General features: G+C 54.0%; 1 protein-coding gene across 1 annotated transcript in view; it reads right to left on the bottom strand.

The window, feature by feature from the left end:
* The window catches only part of ADCY1 (adenylate cyclase 1), a 112,188-nt gene that overhangs the window by 21,153 nt on the left and 77,580 nt on the right, over positions 1–13,455 (bottom strand). The window contains exons 9-14 of the mRNA XM_024745779.1: positions 10,539–10,733; positions 10,296–10,393; positions 9,231–9,315; positions 4,696–4,785; positions 3,904–4,160; positions 3,496–3,622 (exon numbers count right to left, since the gene is read on the bottom strand). Of these exons, the coding sequence (XP_024601547.1) occupies positions 3,496–3,622; positions 3,904–4,160; positions 4,696–4,785; positions 9,231–9,315; positions 10,296–10,393; positions 10,539–10,733 (852 nt within the window). The remainder of the gene's footprint in view (positions 1–3,495; positions 3,623–3,903; positions 4,161–4,695; positions 4,786–9,230; positions 9,316–10,295; positions 10,394–10,538; positions 10,734–13,455) is intronic.

Raw genomic sequence — 13,455 nt, 5'->3', positions numbered from 1 at the left:
TGGCTGAAGGTCGTGAATCCTGTCTGGTGGCCCAAAATGTCCCAGGTTCTGAGGACCCCTTCCACTGTGGTGCCCTGGGCACTGCACCAGCCTGGGGTTGTCCTATCCCTGCCCCACCTTTCAGATGGTCCAAGTGCCATTAGCTCTCTTGACCTCATTGGTCTGGAGCGTGCCCTCTGCCCTCCGCCCAGACTGAGTGCTGCGTGCCTGAGACCACACCCACCTCTACCGCAACCCCCGCGCCTGATGGACAACCATGCCCGGGCTCTACAGGGCCACTTCCAAGTTGCCCCCTGGAGGCCCCTGGGACTGTGGGGTCCCCATCCCGGGGTGCCTCCCCCTGCCCCTGCTCCATCACACTCCATGGCCAGGCCACCTTCCAGAGACAGGGATGGGATCCTGCCACCCTGGCTTTGGGGCCAGCAGTCAGCCCTGCCCACAGAGAACGGGGGGCTCTGACCCCTCAATGGTCTCCCCGCCACCCTTACCCCCGGGGTCTCTGTGAAGTTCCCCCTCCTGGCACACACCTTGTCCCCTTTCCTCAACACCAGCCCCTCACCCTCCCACGGTTGAGTCTCAAGCGTCCAAGAGGCCCAGAGAAGCCCAGGCTCTTCCCAGAAGCCTGGCTGGGCAGCGTGTGCACATGTCGGTGGGGCTGCAGCCTCGATCTGGCACCGGTGAAGGCGGCCGCCTGAGCGCCCCAAGGAGCGGGGTGAGCCAGAATCAGGTGGATTCCCACCCTTACGCCCTCACCAGGGGCCCTGCCCAAGCTGCACAGGAACTGGGGCCAGTGCTCTCCAGAGAGCGCACCTGGGGGGTCCCTGCCTGTGGAGAGGGAGCCAGGGGGCTCAGATCTCTGCGGCCCCCTGCCCACCTGGAATCCAGGTATGGGGTGAAGACAGGGCTGGGCCACAGGCCCCTGCGAATCAGGGGTCTGTCCCAGCAAGGGCTGGCTCAGGGCTCCCACTGGCCGCACACAGGGACTCAGTGTGTCCAGAACAGGCACTGACTTAAGAGTACAGGCTGAAGAATAAAGAAACAGGCAAACCCACAGGGACAGAAAGTAGATGAGTGGTGGCTCAGGGCTGGGGGGTGGCTAGAAATGGGGAGCAACCGCTAATGGTTATGGGGGTTCCTTGGGCAGCATAAAAATGTACTAAAACTGACTGTGGTGTTGGTTGCACGATGCTGTGAATATACTGAAAGCCACTGAAGTGTATACTTTAGATGGGTGCGTGAACCACGTGGGATGTGAATTACACCTCAGCAAAGCTGCTGTATACAAAGGAATAAATAAGCCATGCTTTTCACCTAGCATATCCGCGTGTGCACAGATACACACACACACACACACACACACACGCACATTTTCTTTCTTTTGTTTACCCAGAATAATGGAATGATTCTTCATGATCTTGAATACAACCTGCCCTGGTGTGCAGACAGCAACCTGTTTAAGTAGCATCTGTCTTTTCCAGGTTAATTAAACTAGAGGGTGAACAGCAGTTTCCACTGGAGCGGCCGCTGCCTTCCGCCCCCATCACAGCCAGCCCTCCCATCCCCCCTCCCCGCCCCTCCTTCCCACAGGGAGAACACCCAGCAGTGGCTCCGGAGAGAGCCCAGTGGGGCCTACAGCCTGTCGGATGTAACACAGTGTCTGCACCTATTGTGCGCCAAGCCTGCTGGGAAGGGAAGTGTAGTGATTCCTCACTGCAATGGCTAATGCATGTGTCAACTTGACTGGGCCACAGGGCGCCCGGATGGCTGGTGAGCATCCCTTCTGAGTGTGTCTGAAGGAGAGATTAGCTCTGAACAGCTGGACTGCGGGAGGAGGTCGCCCGCTCCAGCGTGGGTGGGCATCATCCAATCCCCTGGGGCCTGAAGAGAAGAAAACAGCAGAGGAGGGGCACTCCGCTCTCAGCCTGAGCTGGGGCGTCCATCTTCCCCCTCCCTCGGACATCAGCACTCCCGGTTTCTGACCTTGGGACCCAGACTGGACTACTACACCCCAGCACTCCTGTTCTCTCACGGCAGGTGGCAGACGGCGGGACGTGTCAGTCTCCGTAACCTCGCAGGCCAATCCCGGGAATAAATCTCCTCTCTGCAGGAGCCAACCAATACACTCCCACACGGGATTAGGGTCCTCACTCCATTCTACTGCGGACAAGGGACCCCAAGTGGAGTTGTGGGATTCCCGAGGAGGACCACTTAACTCTAGGCCCACCTCCTGCCCACCCAACACAGCTGACCAGCGAGGGCCTCAGCCACTGACCTCCTGCCTCTTCCACCGCAGGACACGGACAGGCGTCATCCGTCTTCCTGAAGCAAGGGTGTGGGCAGGCAGAAAAAAAAGGAGCCTGGGCCCCCCAGCAGGCGGGGAGAGTGTGGGGTGACAGCGGGGTGCACCCAGACACCTGGCTCAGAGCCACGTGGCTCTGGGCTGGGACCCTGGCTACACACAGGATCCTTGGTATGCGGACGCTCCCACCCACCACAGACCTGCTGGGACCTCCAGTCATTCCAGCCCTGGCCCTGGGCACGTCACATCCGTGTCTGATCCCATCTGTAATCCCACCTCCCGGGCAGGGCTTCCGTGAGGACTGAACAGAATGAACTCCCTCAGACAGCCAAGGGCTGCTTCTTCATGTGTCAGACGAGAAGAGTCCCCTGCAGCCCCTGTTCTACCGCACACCCGCCTCCCCGTTTTTAGATGAGGAAACCAAGGGGAAGCAATGTGTCCAGAGCCAAGAAGTGCACAAGTTACACAGATGGAGTCTGACCTCTGGACCAGAAAGCCGGAAGGTCTCGGTTCCCAGAGTCGGGGACACAGAGCAGGTGACAAGGGGACAAGGAACAGGCGATGAGGGGGCTCGGAGACACACCACACCACGCGTGACCTGGGCTGAGCCCAGAAGTGGCCCTGGGTATGCCCGGTGTGCCTGTGCTCTGGGGTCGTCGCCTGACACAGGGGCTCAGGGCCCAGGACAGCTCACGGGTCTGCTACTCCTCCGTGTCTCTCCCTCTCGTTTCAGAATTCCCCAGCATGCACTGTAAAAACGTCAGGTCCTGACCCCCAACCACAGACCTAAATCTGGAGCGGGCCATGCGAGATTCGGCATCTTCAGGAATTTTCCACGAGCCTGATGAGACCCACTGTCACGTCCGGCCAGCGGAGGCCGAGCCCCTCTGCACCGTCACCCCTCTGCCAGCACGCCTTTGCTTACTGCTGGCAAAGCAGTCAAACTCTGACCGTCGCACAGGGCTCGTCAGACTGCCCCCCCGCCTGCCTGCCTTCCTGCTCCTTGGCCCCAATGGTGCCATCCATGCAAAGCAGTCAAACTCTGACCGTCGCACAGGGCTCGTCAGACTGCCCCCCGCCTGCCTACCTTCCTGCTCCTTGGCCCCAGTGGCCGCCGGCGTCCAGCCGGGAGTTTTCACCTCTCCCAAGGGGCCCCCGCCCCCCCCACCCCACGGAAGCTGAGGGGTTCCTCTTGCCTGTGCGGCCCACAGGTAGTCCAGCCGCAGCTTGACGTCCACCTGCCGGGCGTGCAGGGCCAGCGTGCACGAGAACAGGAGGATGGCCACGATCGGCTCAAAGCTGCGGCCCGAGATGGCGTCACCCCTTGGGGAAGAAAAGGAAGGAAACCCACGTCAGTGTCCCGAACGCAAGGCTGGTCCCCAGAGGCCCCTCAGACGCGACACCCCCAGCGGCGCCCGGGACTGACCCGGGCGGAGAGCCACATCCCCGGGGAAACCCGAGGACTGGCTGGAACGTGGGTCCAAGTGAAGAAAGGGAGAAGCCCTGGCACCGGCGAGCTTCTGTTCAGCAAGTCGGAACACAGGGCCCCTCGCGTGGACAAGGCGATGCCTGGCCACCGGCTCTAGCCGGAACAGCGTACCTACCCCACGGCCTTCGTGTACCCGCCGAGCTCCAGGACGAGGATGTAGGAGGTGGTAAGCACGGCAAGCAGGATCATTTTTGGCAAGGAGGACACCCGCAGGAATACAGCCAGCGGGAGGGTGCCCACGAGGCCACACAGCAGGGCGTGGGGTGCAGACTCGCAGGGCACGGCGGGCAGCACGTGGTCCCGGCGCCCAGACGACAGGATCACCAGGGACCCGTTGGGACTAGAGCTCCAGGCCCAAGGCAGGCAGCCCACCTGGAAGGGGGACAGAGGACCCAGGAGCGTGGAAGGAGGCCCACTCAGGACACTCACGCGCCCTGCTCCCAGCCCCCTACGGCCTCCCGCTCCAACCCGCTCCCGCAGCGCCATCAGCCGGGCCTCGGAAACTTCTGCCTGCTCCCGGCCCTTCTAGTCTCCTGACTACCCAAGAGGGGGCAGGCTCCCCAGGGCCTGGGCCTGGGGGCATGAGACCCCTACCATCCTCCCAAACCACTCAGCTCCATCCTGACCCTCCCCCCACCCCCTCCTTCCTGTTTCTCTGCCCAGCTTCATCCTCTGTGCACTGGGAAGGCCGGGCCTCCATTCCCAGGAGGATCGCATGTCCTGCACTGGGTGACGTCCCCTTCCCACCCCGCACTTCCTTGGGCACCCCCAGGCCCATCTCTGATCCCCTTGTTTCCCTCCCCAGCCCAGGGCCAGGCCCTCCAGGGTGGTCCCCGCAGGGCCCCCCGCGTACCTGCGCCTGGCGGCTCTCGCCACGCCCAGCCCCGTGCTCAGCAGAGACACTCACCACACAGCCTTGGGCCACGGAGTAGATTAAGACCACGATGAAGATACACAGGACGGTGCGGATCTGGATCGTCAGGCACCCTGGAAAACACTGAACAACAAAATGTTAGTGAAAAAACGGCCTCTTATTACAAAGTCGATCGTGTTCACGGTAAATAAATCACAGTACAGAATGTTGAGAGCCACCTGTACGCAGCTAGAGTCTCACCGACTATTCATCCTTCACACACCTTTCTTGGCTGTTTTCATATAATTAATCTCCCCGGTGAAAAAGCTGCCAAAACTAAAAAAGACGAAAACTGGAGTCTTTAAAAAGATGCTGTGACGCTGGGTGGCACTGAAAATCACCGAACAGATTACCTTGACATTTTCAGTATATTGCATCCTTCTATCTCAGAAATGGTAAGACTTTCCATTTATCTGTGTCTTATATGCTTTAACTAAGTTTTATCATTTTCTTCATACAGGCTTTATAAAATTTTTGTCAAGTTATTAGAAGACTTATTTTAAGTCTATTTAATAAACACATTTTGCAATATTCAAAAATGATTTCATGGATAAAAGAAGTTCTTCTTAGACTCACACTTCTGAAATTAGAAATGAAAACGCAAATAGAGACCACAGGGAGATTACAGAAAACACCGACCAGCCAGGGAGCCCGGGACCATCTACATGGTTATCCCTCTATCCTCCCCGCTATGAAGTTGGGATCATTACCAATCCTGCTCTACCGGTGAGGAAATGCGGCCCAGACACCACTCATTCTACAGTCCAGGAGACACAGAGTGGGGCGCTCCAGCTCACACAGTGGTGGATATGGATCTGGGTCCCAGTTCTAGGCTCCAATGCTGTTGTATTTTCCTTGAAACACGGATCTCCTCTGAGGTCCTCACGCAGGGTAGCCGTTCTGCGGTGGTGTGAGCCCCGCTGTCTTAGTACCTGCATCACGCCCGTCCCAGTCTTCTCTCCCACTGAGCCCTGGGCAAGGCCGTGGATGAGCCGGGGGACTCCTGCCCCCAGCCCCAAGAAGCATGGGCTGCTCACCCTTTTACTCAGCAAACCCTGGAGATGCTGCTTCTGGCCGGGTGGGCTTCAGGAGCCCCCAGGGCACCACCGGGAGTGGGGCCTGGCCCCTGGTGCTGCGGGAGAGGTGGAAACAGGACAAATGTCTCTTGGGAGGCGATGAGTGGAGGGCCACTGGCCAAGGCTGGGCAAGCCCTGCCCACGGTGTGTCCCCCTCCGGGCCTGGAGGGTGGACGTGGATGTACAGCTGGGTTGCTGATGGCTTTGGGCCACCCAAGGAAGCACAGGCTTGGGCTGAGACGGCACATAGGGGCAGTTAGAAGACCCAGAGAGAAACTGGTCTCAGGTAGTTGAATGGAGTCACTGGATAAAACCAGCCCTGGGCCCACCCTCCTCCCCTCCCTCTCTCCCTCCCTCTGGATTTTCCGAATATATAGGACAATAAATTCCCTTTCTCATTTAAGACCATTTGAGCTGGCTCTTCTGTTACCTGCAAAATAACATTGTTTAAGGCCACCCCTGGATCACACAATGGTGAAGAGCTGTGACGGCCAGCCTCGGGGTACTGAGACCCTCTTCACTCCATGCTAAATGCCTGATCCTACGAACGTGTTTGATTGAATACACAAGAGTTAAAATACCTCTCTGGAAATTAATAATGACAATCACAAGGACCCACGTGGAGTTGGGGCTTGTTTGCTGGGAGCAACTGGAGGGGTAGGAACACAGGCATGATAAGAAGGGCTGTCTGTTCATTTTAAGACTGATGGCCTTCACAAAGGACCCCAACAGTGTGACAAGGCCGCGAGGCAAGGGGATGCAGAGCAAGACCCTGCCCGGTGCCCTGCAGAGAAGCAGAGCTGTGGAGCGTGCTGTGACCAGGTAGCGACACACGGAAGAAACCGCGGCCGCACCAGATGGCCGGCGAAAGGAGGGGTGACCGCCCGGCACCGTGGAAGGTCAGTCCTAATGCGGGCGACACTGCCGGAGCCGCGTGGCTGCAGAGTCTAAACGACCGAGGCAAAGCCGACAACTACACAACCGCAGCCTTCTCCACTCAGCCCTGCCTCTGCGCTCTGGGCTTATTCTCCGTCCATGCGTGTTGAGGGCCCAGAGAAGCACAGGGCGTGGCCAGAGACCACGTGCTCCCATGGGGGCGGGGGCTTCAGAGGCTTCTGACCAGGCATCAAACCTGACATCAGCCTTTGGCTAAGATCAAGTGCAGTAAGAACTGCGTTTTACACTACAGCGCACGGGTACGCACAACTGAAGCAAACTTCCGGGAAACCCTGACTACAGTTGATGTAGGATGGCAATTTCATTCATTCCTATTCCATTCCTTTTCTTCACATCTCACAAAAACAAAAACAAAAAACAAAAAACCACACACAAAAACAAGCAAAAAAAACCCTAATTTCACAGACCCCCAGAGAGTTGCAATTTGAAGTTTAAAAAATATGACTTACCCTATGCTAAATACATGAACTCAACCCCACACAGATGCACTGCAGAAGCCACTGGGGCTGAGGTAGAAAAGGATGCGTCACGGGGACGGCGGGGCACCCTCAGGGGCTAGCAGAGCCCTCGAGTGTGTCCCCGGAGGGTCACTGTCCTCTGCTGAGGCTCCGTCACCCTCCCCAAGGAGGGAAAACCTACAGGTTTTCTAACTTCCCAGGCACTGTCCATTCATCGACGACGTCCAGTGTAAGCGGAATCTCACCACCACTGCAGACCTCCTCCCTGCCTTCCCCACCCCCTGCAGGCGGCTCGCGGGGTCTAGGGTGGGCCGGGCCGGGGGCACGGTGGGCAGGGCACTGTTCCTCCCCGGAGGCCAGCCCTGCCAGGGCCGTAGGGAGGGCAGGAAGCCCAACGCAGGAGGCCCACCTCCTGAGCGGTACCTTCACTCAGGGGACCACGAAGGGGTGACTGGGACGGCGGACAGAAAAGTGAGGCTGAAATACGGGAAGAATGTGTGCCAGGCCCTGCTCCCAGTACATCATGAATATCAGCTCCAGTCCCCGTCCCTTTCACGGACAGAGACACTGAGGCCCTCGCGCTGGCAGCCCCTAGCAATGGAGCTGCCACACCGGCTGCATGCCCTGGCTGTGGCCGCTTCTACGTCACAGAGGAAGGCACTCTGCCCAGTTGACTCCCAGGCCTTCTCGGGGATGCTCAGCTGCAATGGACCCTCCCGCCTGCATGCACAGCCGTGACCACTCACGTCTCCCCATCTCAGCACGTGCTGGCCTCTGCGGGATGATCCTGCCCCCGCTGCCTGTCCCCACCCTCCCCAGCCAGAGCCTGCCTGCTGTCTGGCCCCTCCTGTCGCCTGGCGCCCAGTCTTCTGCACAAGCCCCACGGTGAGCTCCGAGCCCGGCGCAGGGCCTGCGAAGGGGAGTGTGCGAGCGTGTAAGCTGGCCCCTGAACTGGCGCGCACTGGCCGGGCGACCCGCAGCTGCCTGCTGCCAGGACCATGCACGCTGCACCCCGCTGCTTCCTGACCATCGCTCCGAGCGGACCCATGAAGCAATGGGTCAAAATCGCACACCTAGAAAAAATGCTCAAGCCCATGGGGGAGGGCAAGGAGGGGGGTGTGGGTGGAAAGAAAGGGGCTGGGGGAGCCAGGGCCACCTCCTCCAGGAAAACTGTCCATCAGGTACACAGATTCTGAACACTGGGGATGAATGGGACGGACTAAGAAATTAGCAACCACTTGCCATGCTTTCACTTGAAATTAGGTGAATAAAGCAATCTTATTTGAAGTGGGAAATTCCAGTTTACCAAACCAGACGCCACTCCATCTATGAAATCGAAGAGCTGGGAATGTGGTTTGAATAAATAGCACTTTTTCTTAACTCAACAAGTTACCTATGAATAATAAAAAATTTAAATAAATAAAACTAGAGCTCATCTTCTCAAGAAGTAGCTGTCTTCAACAACTGTGCAAAATTAACCCTGGGTCTGTCAGACGTGAGAAGTGGGGGTCTAGTGGGGACAGGGGACATTTGAAAGTGAAGGTTCAGGATGTGAGAGAGGCGTGCGGGACCAGGACAGAGCCCTCTTCCAGGAGCTATGGGCAACACGGGGCCATGCACTCAGCCCTGGCTCCAAAGCCAATGAAGCATCCTCGAGGGTGTGGCCGCCCCAGGCTAGGACAGGAACCCACAAAGAGCCACAGGACGCTCCAACCACAGAGAAGAGCGTCACACCTTGTGTTCATTTATCCAGTCACTACCAATCACCCACCCTTGTGTCCATGGGGCACCTTCCCAGAACTCCAAACTGCACCTGGCACATCATGACGGGCTTCATGAACTCCCAATATGCGGACAGCTCTTTCCACCTGCCAAGAAGGCAAGCAGACGAACTGCCTCCACTACCCCACCTGTCCTGCCAACAGGGCAGGCAGAAGCCATGCACCTACCTGTCCAGGTGATGTGCAGGTGCAAGACACACACACACTGGTACCTGGACTAGGTAACGAGCAGGTAGAGAACACAAGCACACATATACCTGGACCCGGGTGATGTGTAGATACAGGACACAGGCCACCAGGAAGCAGATGCAGAACACCAGCAGGAGGAGGACGGCCACGCTCCTAGGACAGAAGACACGTGGGCACTGCAGGTTGGGCCGGGCGAGGTGTGCCCGAGAAATGCCTGGGAACCCACCCTTCCTCCCCTGCCTCACCCATCACTGGCCCCCAGGAAGGAACAGCGGTCTCTGGGGACTTGTCCATGCTGGCTCTCTTCTAGGGGAGGAGCCCTTCCTGTGTCCACCCCAACTTCTAAGCCCCCCAGGGTCTCTCTAGTCCTGGGAGTGCCTGAGAGATGCTTTCCCTATGCAGGAAGGGCTGGGGTTGCACAGACTTGGCTGCTGGGCACCACTCTCTTACTGGGCTTCAACTGGTAAGGGTTTTTCTAGGAAAAGATGTACCCCCACATAGGGCCGTGCAGATGGCCACTGTGTGTCCACAGTGTCCTGGGGTGGGGTGGGTGGGCGGCTTCCATGTACTTTCTGGAAACTCACAGGAGAATTGCTCCACTCGGGAGGTTTATTAAGAAAGTGGTACGTCTGGAAGAAAAGTGGAGATTTTCTGGGGTCTTTCTTGCTGAGAAACAAAAACTGCCACTCACTTTGACTTATGATGACTAAATGTTATTAAAATCATTACGCTTTTGTTCCTTTCCAAAGCCTACTTTTCCTCATTTTAATGTTTCTGAAAATGGGAAGCACCTAGACACCAGGGTGCCCATTTGGTGCCCCGTTTGTCTCCTGCCGCAGACGCTGTCGTGAGGTCAATGGCGCGTGTGGTGTGGACAGAGTCACTGAAAATATACGGTGTCTGAGAATTGAGCACATTTAAAATTAAAAGCTGTGAGTGAGCGCTCCACACGTTTGCCATCAGACGTGCTCAGCTAGTTCCTCCGGTAAATGGTGAACTGGTGTGTGGCTCAGGCCGTCCCCAAAGGCCAGGGCACTGCAGCAGTGTGACTGCGGGAGTCGAACCTGAACTTGAAAAGAAAAGGACTCCTGGTGACCTTCTCCTCTGACTGATGGACCCGGAACAGTACTTACTGCGGGATTATTAGAAGGTAGACAAGGCCAAATAAGGCGGCCAGGATGAGGGCCAGAATGACGGCGCTGGTGAAATACTCGTCCTGAAGCTGGTGGTACTAGAAGACACAGAAAAGGACCGTCAGCCGCCCAGCTTCCTGGAGACGCCAAGGTCTTCCCAAGGGCGCCAGGGATGCCTAGAACTACAGCGAGAAGGGCCACCCACATTCACTCCCAGCCCCCCCAGAGCCCCCCCGCACTCACCTTTCGCTCTCGCTCAGCCTGCTTGTACTTCAGGGTGAAGAAGTTCAGGTCCGCCATCTCCAGCTCCATCTGGCGGGCTTCCAGGAGGCGGCCGATGTACCTGTTGACGCGTGTCCCAGGGGTGGTGTGGACAACATTTGTAGAGAAAGATGAGCGGTTTCTGAGTTTTTCTGAGGCTGTTCTCAATGCCCTCCGCTGCCCGTCACGGAAAGAAAGGAAGGGATAGTGTCAAATTCTCCACTTATTAAAGAAAAGAGCTCTTATGCTCCCTCGTCCTGGGTCCTCGCCCACTGCAGAGTCTGGGGGGCCGGGTTTGGGGATCTGAGATGCAATCTCGCCTCAGCCACCTGCTGGCAGCGAGATCCCAGGTGAGTTATCTCATCCTTGGTGTTGGGGTTCCCGTGTCTGTAAGTGGGGTTACATGGCACCTGTGCGGTGGCACCATGTGGAGGGTTAAGGGACCCCACTCATGTGCAGTGAACAGTGCCCAGCACAGAGCAATGAAACTGGTTCTTCGAAAATGTCAATAAAATCAACAGATAGCTAGCAAGCATGACAAAGAAAAAGAAAGAAAGACACTAACAAATTCAGGAAAGAAATATAATTTTACTACAGACCCTGGAGGCATCAAGAGGATATGAGGAAATACTATGAACAACAGTTCACATATAAATTTGACAACTTAGATCAATTACCTACTCCTTGGAACATACAAACTACCACAACTCACCCAACAGGAAAGATAACTAGAAAAGCCCTATAATGGCTAAAGAAATTTACTTCATAATTTTAAAATTCATGCAAAAGTAATCTCCAGGCTGAGACGGTTTCATCGTGAATTCTACCTAACATTTAAATAAGAATTAACATCAATTTTATACAATCTCTTCCAGAAAATAGAAGTCAACACTTCCCAAATCACTTTATAAAGTCAGTATTGGGGGCTTCCCTGGTGGCACAGTGGTTAAGAATCCACCTGCCAATGCCAGGGACATGGGTTCAAGCCCTGGTCCAGGAAGCTCCCACATGCCCGTGCGCCACAACTACTGAGCCTGCGCTCTAGAGCCCGTGAGCCACAACTACTGAGCCCACATGCCACAACTACTGAAGCCCACACGCCTAGAGCCCATGCTCCGCAACAAGAGAAGCTGCCGCAATGAGAAGTCCGCGCACCGCAACAAAGAGTAGTCCCGGCTCGCTGCAACTAGAGAAGGCCCACGGGCAGCAATGAAGATCCAGCGCAGCCAAAAATAAATACAAATAAAATAAATAAAGTTATATAAATAATAAAGTCAGTATTATACTGATACCAAAACCAGACTAAGACAGTATTAAAAAAAGGAAAACCACTTTTGAGGTCACATCCCTCATGAATACTGATGCAAAAATCCTTAGCAAAACATTAGCAAATAGGATTCAGCTATATATAAGTAGAGGCCTACACCATGACCTTTACTAGATATGCAAGGCTGTTTAAATATTTGAACATCCATGCGATCCATCGTATTAACACCATATCAACCACCACATGGAAAACCTCACGGTCATATCAACTGATACAGAAAAAATCCTTTGACAAAATTCAATATCGACTCATGATAAAAATGATCAGAAAACTAGGAATGGAAGGGAACTTCCCCAACTTGATGAAGCACATCTACAGAATACCTGCAGCTAACATCACACTCAAAGGTAAAAGGTTTCCCTCTACCACCTGCAGTAAGGCAGAGATTTCTGGCTCACCCTCACCTTGAATACAATGCAGTGCCCCCAACCAGTGCCATAAGGCAAGGAAGGCAAATAAAAGGAAAACAGATGGGAAAGAAAGAAATGAAACTGTCCCTATTTGCAGACATGACAGAAACAGACGTGATAGTCTACACAGAAAACCCCAGTGGGAGGAAAAAAAATCCCAGAACAAATAAGTGAGTTCCACAAGGTCATAGGATAAAAGATAAACATAAAAAATCAACCATATTTCTTTATACTAGCTATGAGCGTGTGAAGACCAAAACTAAAATACTGTACCATTTATAATCACTGAAATATGAAATACTAGGTGTAAATCTAACAACACATACAGAACTTGTATGCTGAAGACTACACAATGCCAATGAAAGAAATCAAAGATCTCAGTAAATGGACAGACATACCATGCTCATGGATTAGAAGACTCAACATAGGGAAAATGTCAATCCTCTCCGCACTGTCAATTCCTGTCAAATCCTAGCAGGGTATTCTTTTTTTTTTGTAGCTAGACAAGCTTATTCTAAATATTAAATGGAATAGCAAAGGGATTAGAATAGCTCATTTTTCTTAAAAAGAATAAAGTGAGAGGAATTGCTCTACTGATTTTAAGACTCACTACATAACTATATCAATCAAGACAATATGGTTTTGGCAGAAGGACAGACACATAGATCTATGGAACAGAACAGAGAGTCAGAAATAGCTTCACACAAGTATGGTCAACTGATTTTTGACAAAAGTGCAAAAGCAATTCAATGGTAGAAGCAAAGCTTTTAAACAAATAGTGCTGGAGCCATTGGAGATCCATTAGCAAAAAAAATGAACTTACTCAAATCTCACACTTTATAAAAAGAATTAACTCAGAATGGATCATATTACAAAACATGAAAATATAAAATCCAGTTAGAAAGCAGACAATAGACACAAGGGGCATTTCACCAAAGAAGAGAACATACAAACAGCTCCCTGGAGGCCTAATGGTTAGGATTCTGGGCTTTCATCAGGGAACTGAGATCCCACAAGCTGGGCAGCGTGGCCAAAAAGACACATGGATAGAAATATAAGCACTCGCTTTTTGATCAATATTAAAGCATAGCATTTTATATGAGGGATTAAATCTTGAAATACATAAACACATATTTTTATTTCTTTTTTTTTTTTTTTTTTT

The sequence above is a fragment of the Neophocaena asiaeorientalis genome, unplaced genomic scaffold, assembly GCF_003031525.2.
Source record: "Neophocaena asiaeorientalis asiaeorientalis breed wild unplaced genomic scaffold, Neophocaena_asiaeorientalis_V1.1 scaffold137, whole genome shotgun sequence".
In the NCBI taxonomy this organism is placed as follows: Eukaryota; Metazoa; Chordata; class Mammalia; order Artiodactyla; family Phocoenidae; genus Neophocaena; species Neophocaena asiaeorientalis.
Note: the sequence above shows the minus strand (reverse complement) of the source record. Positions and strands in the feature narration are given on the sequence as shown.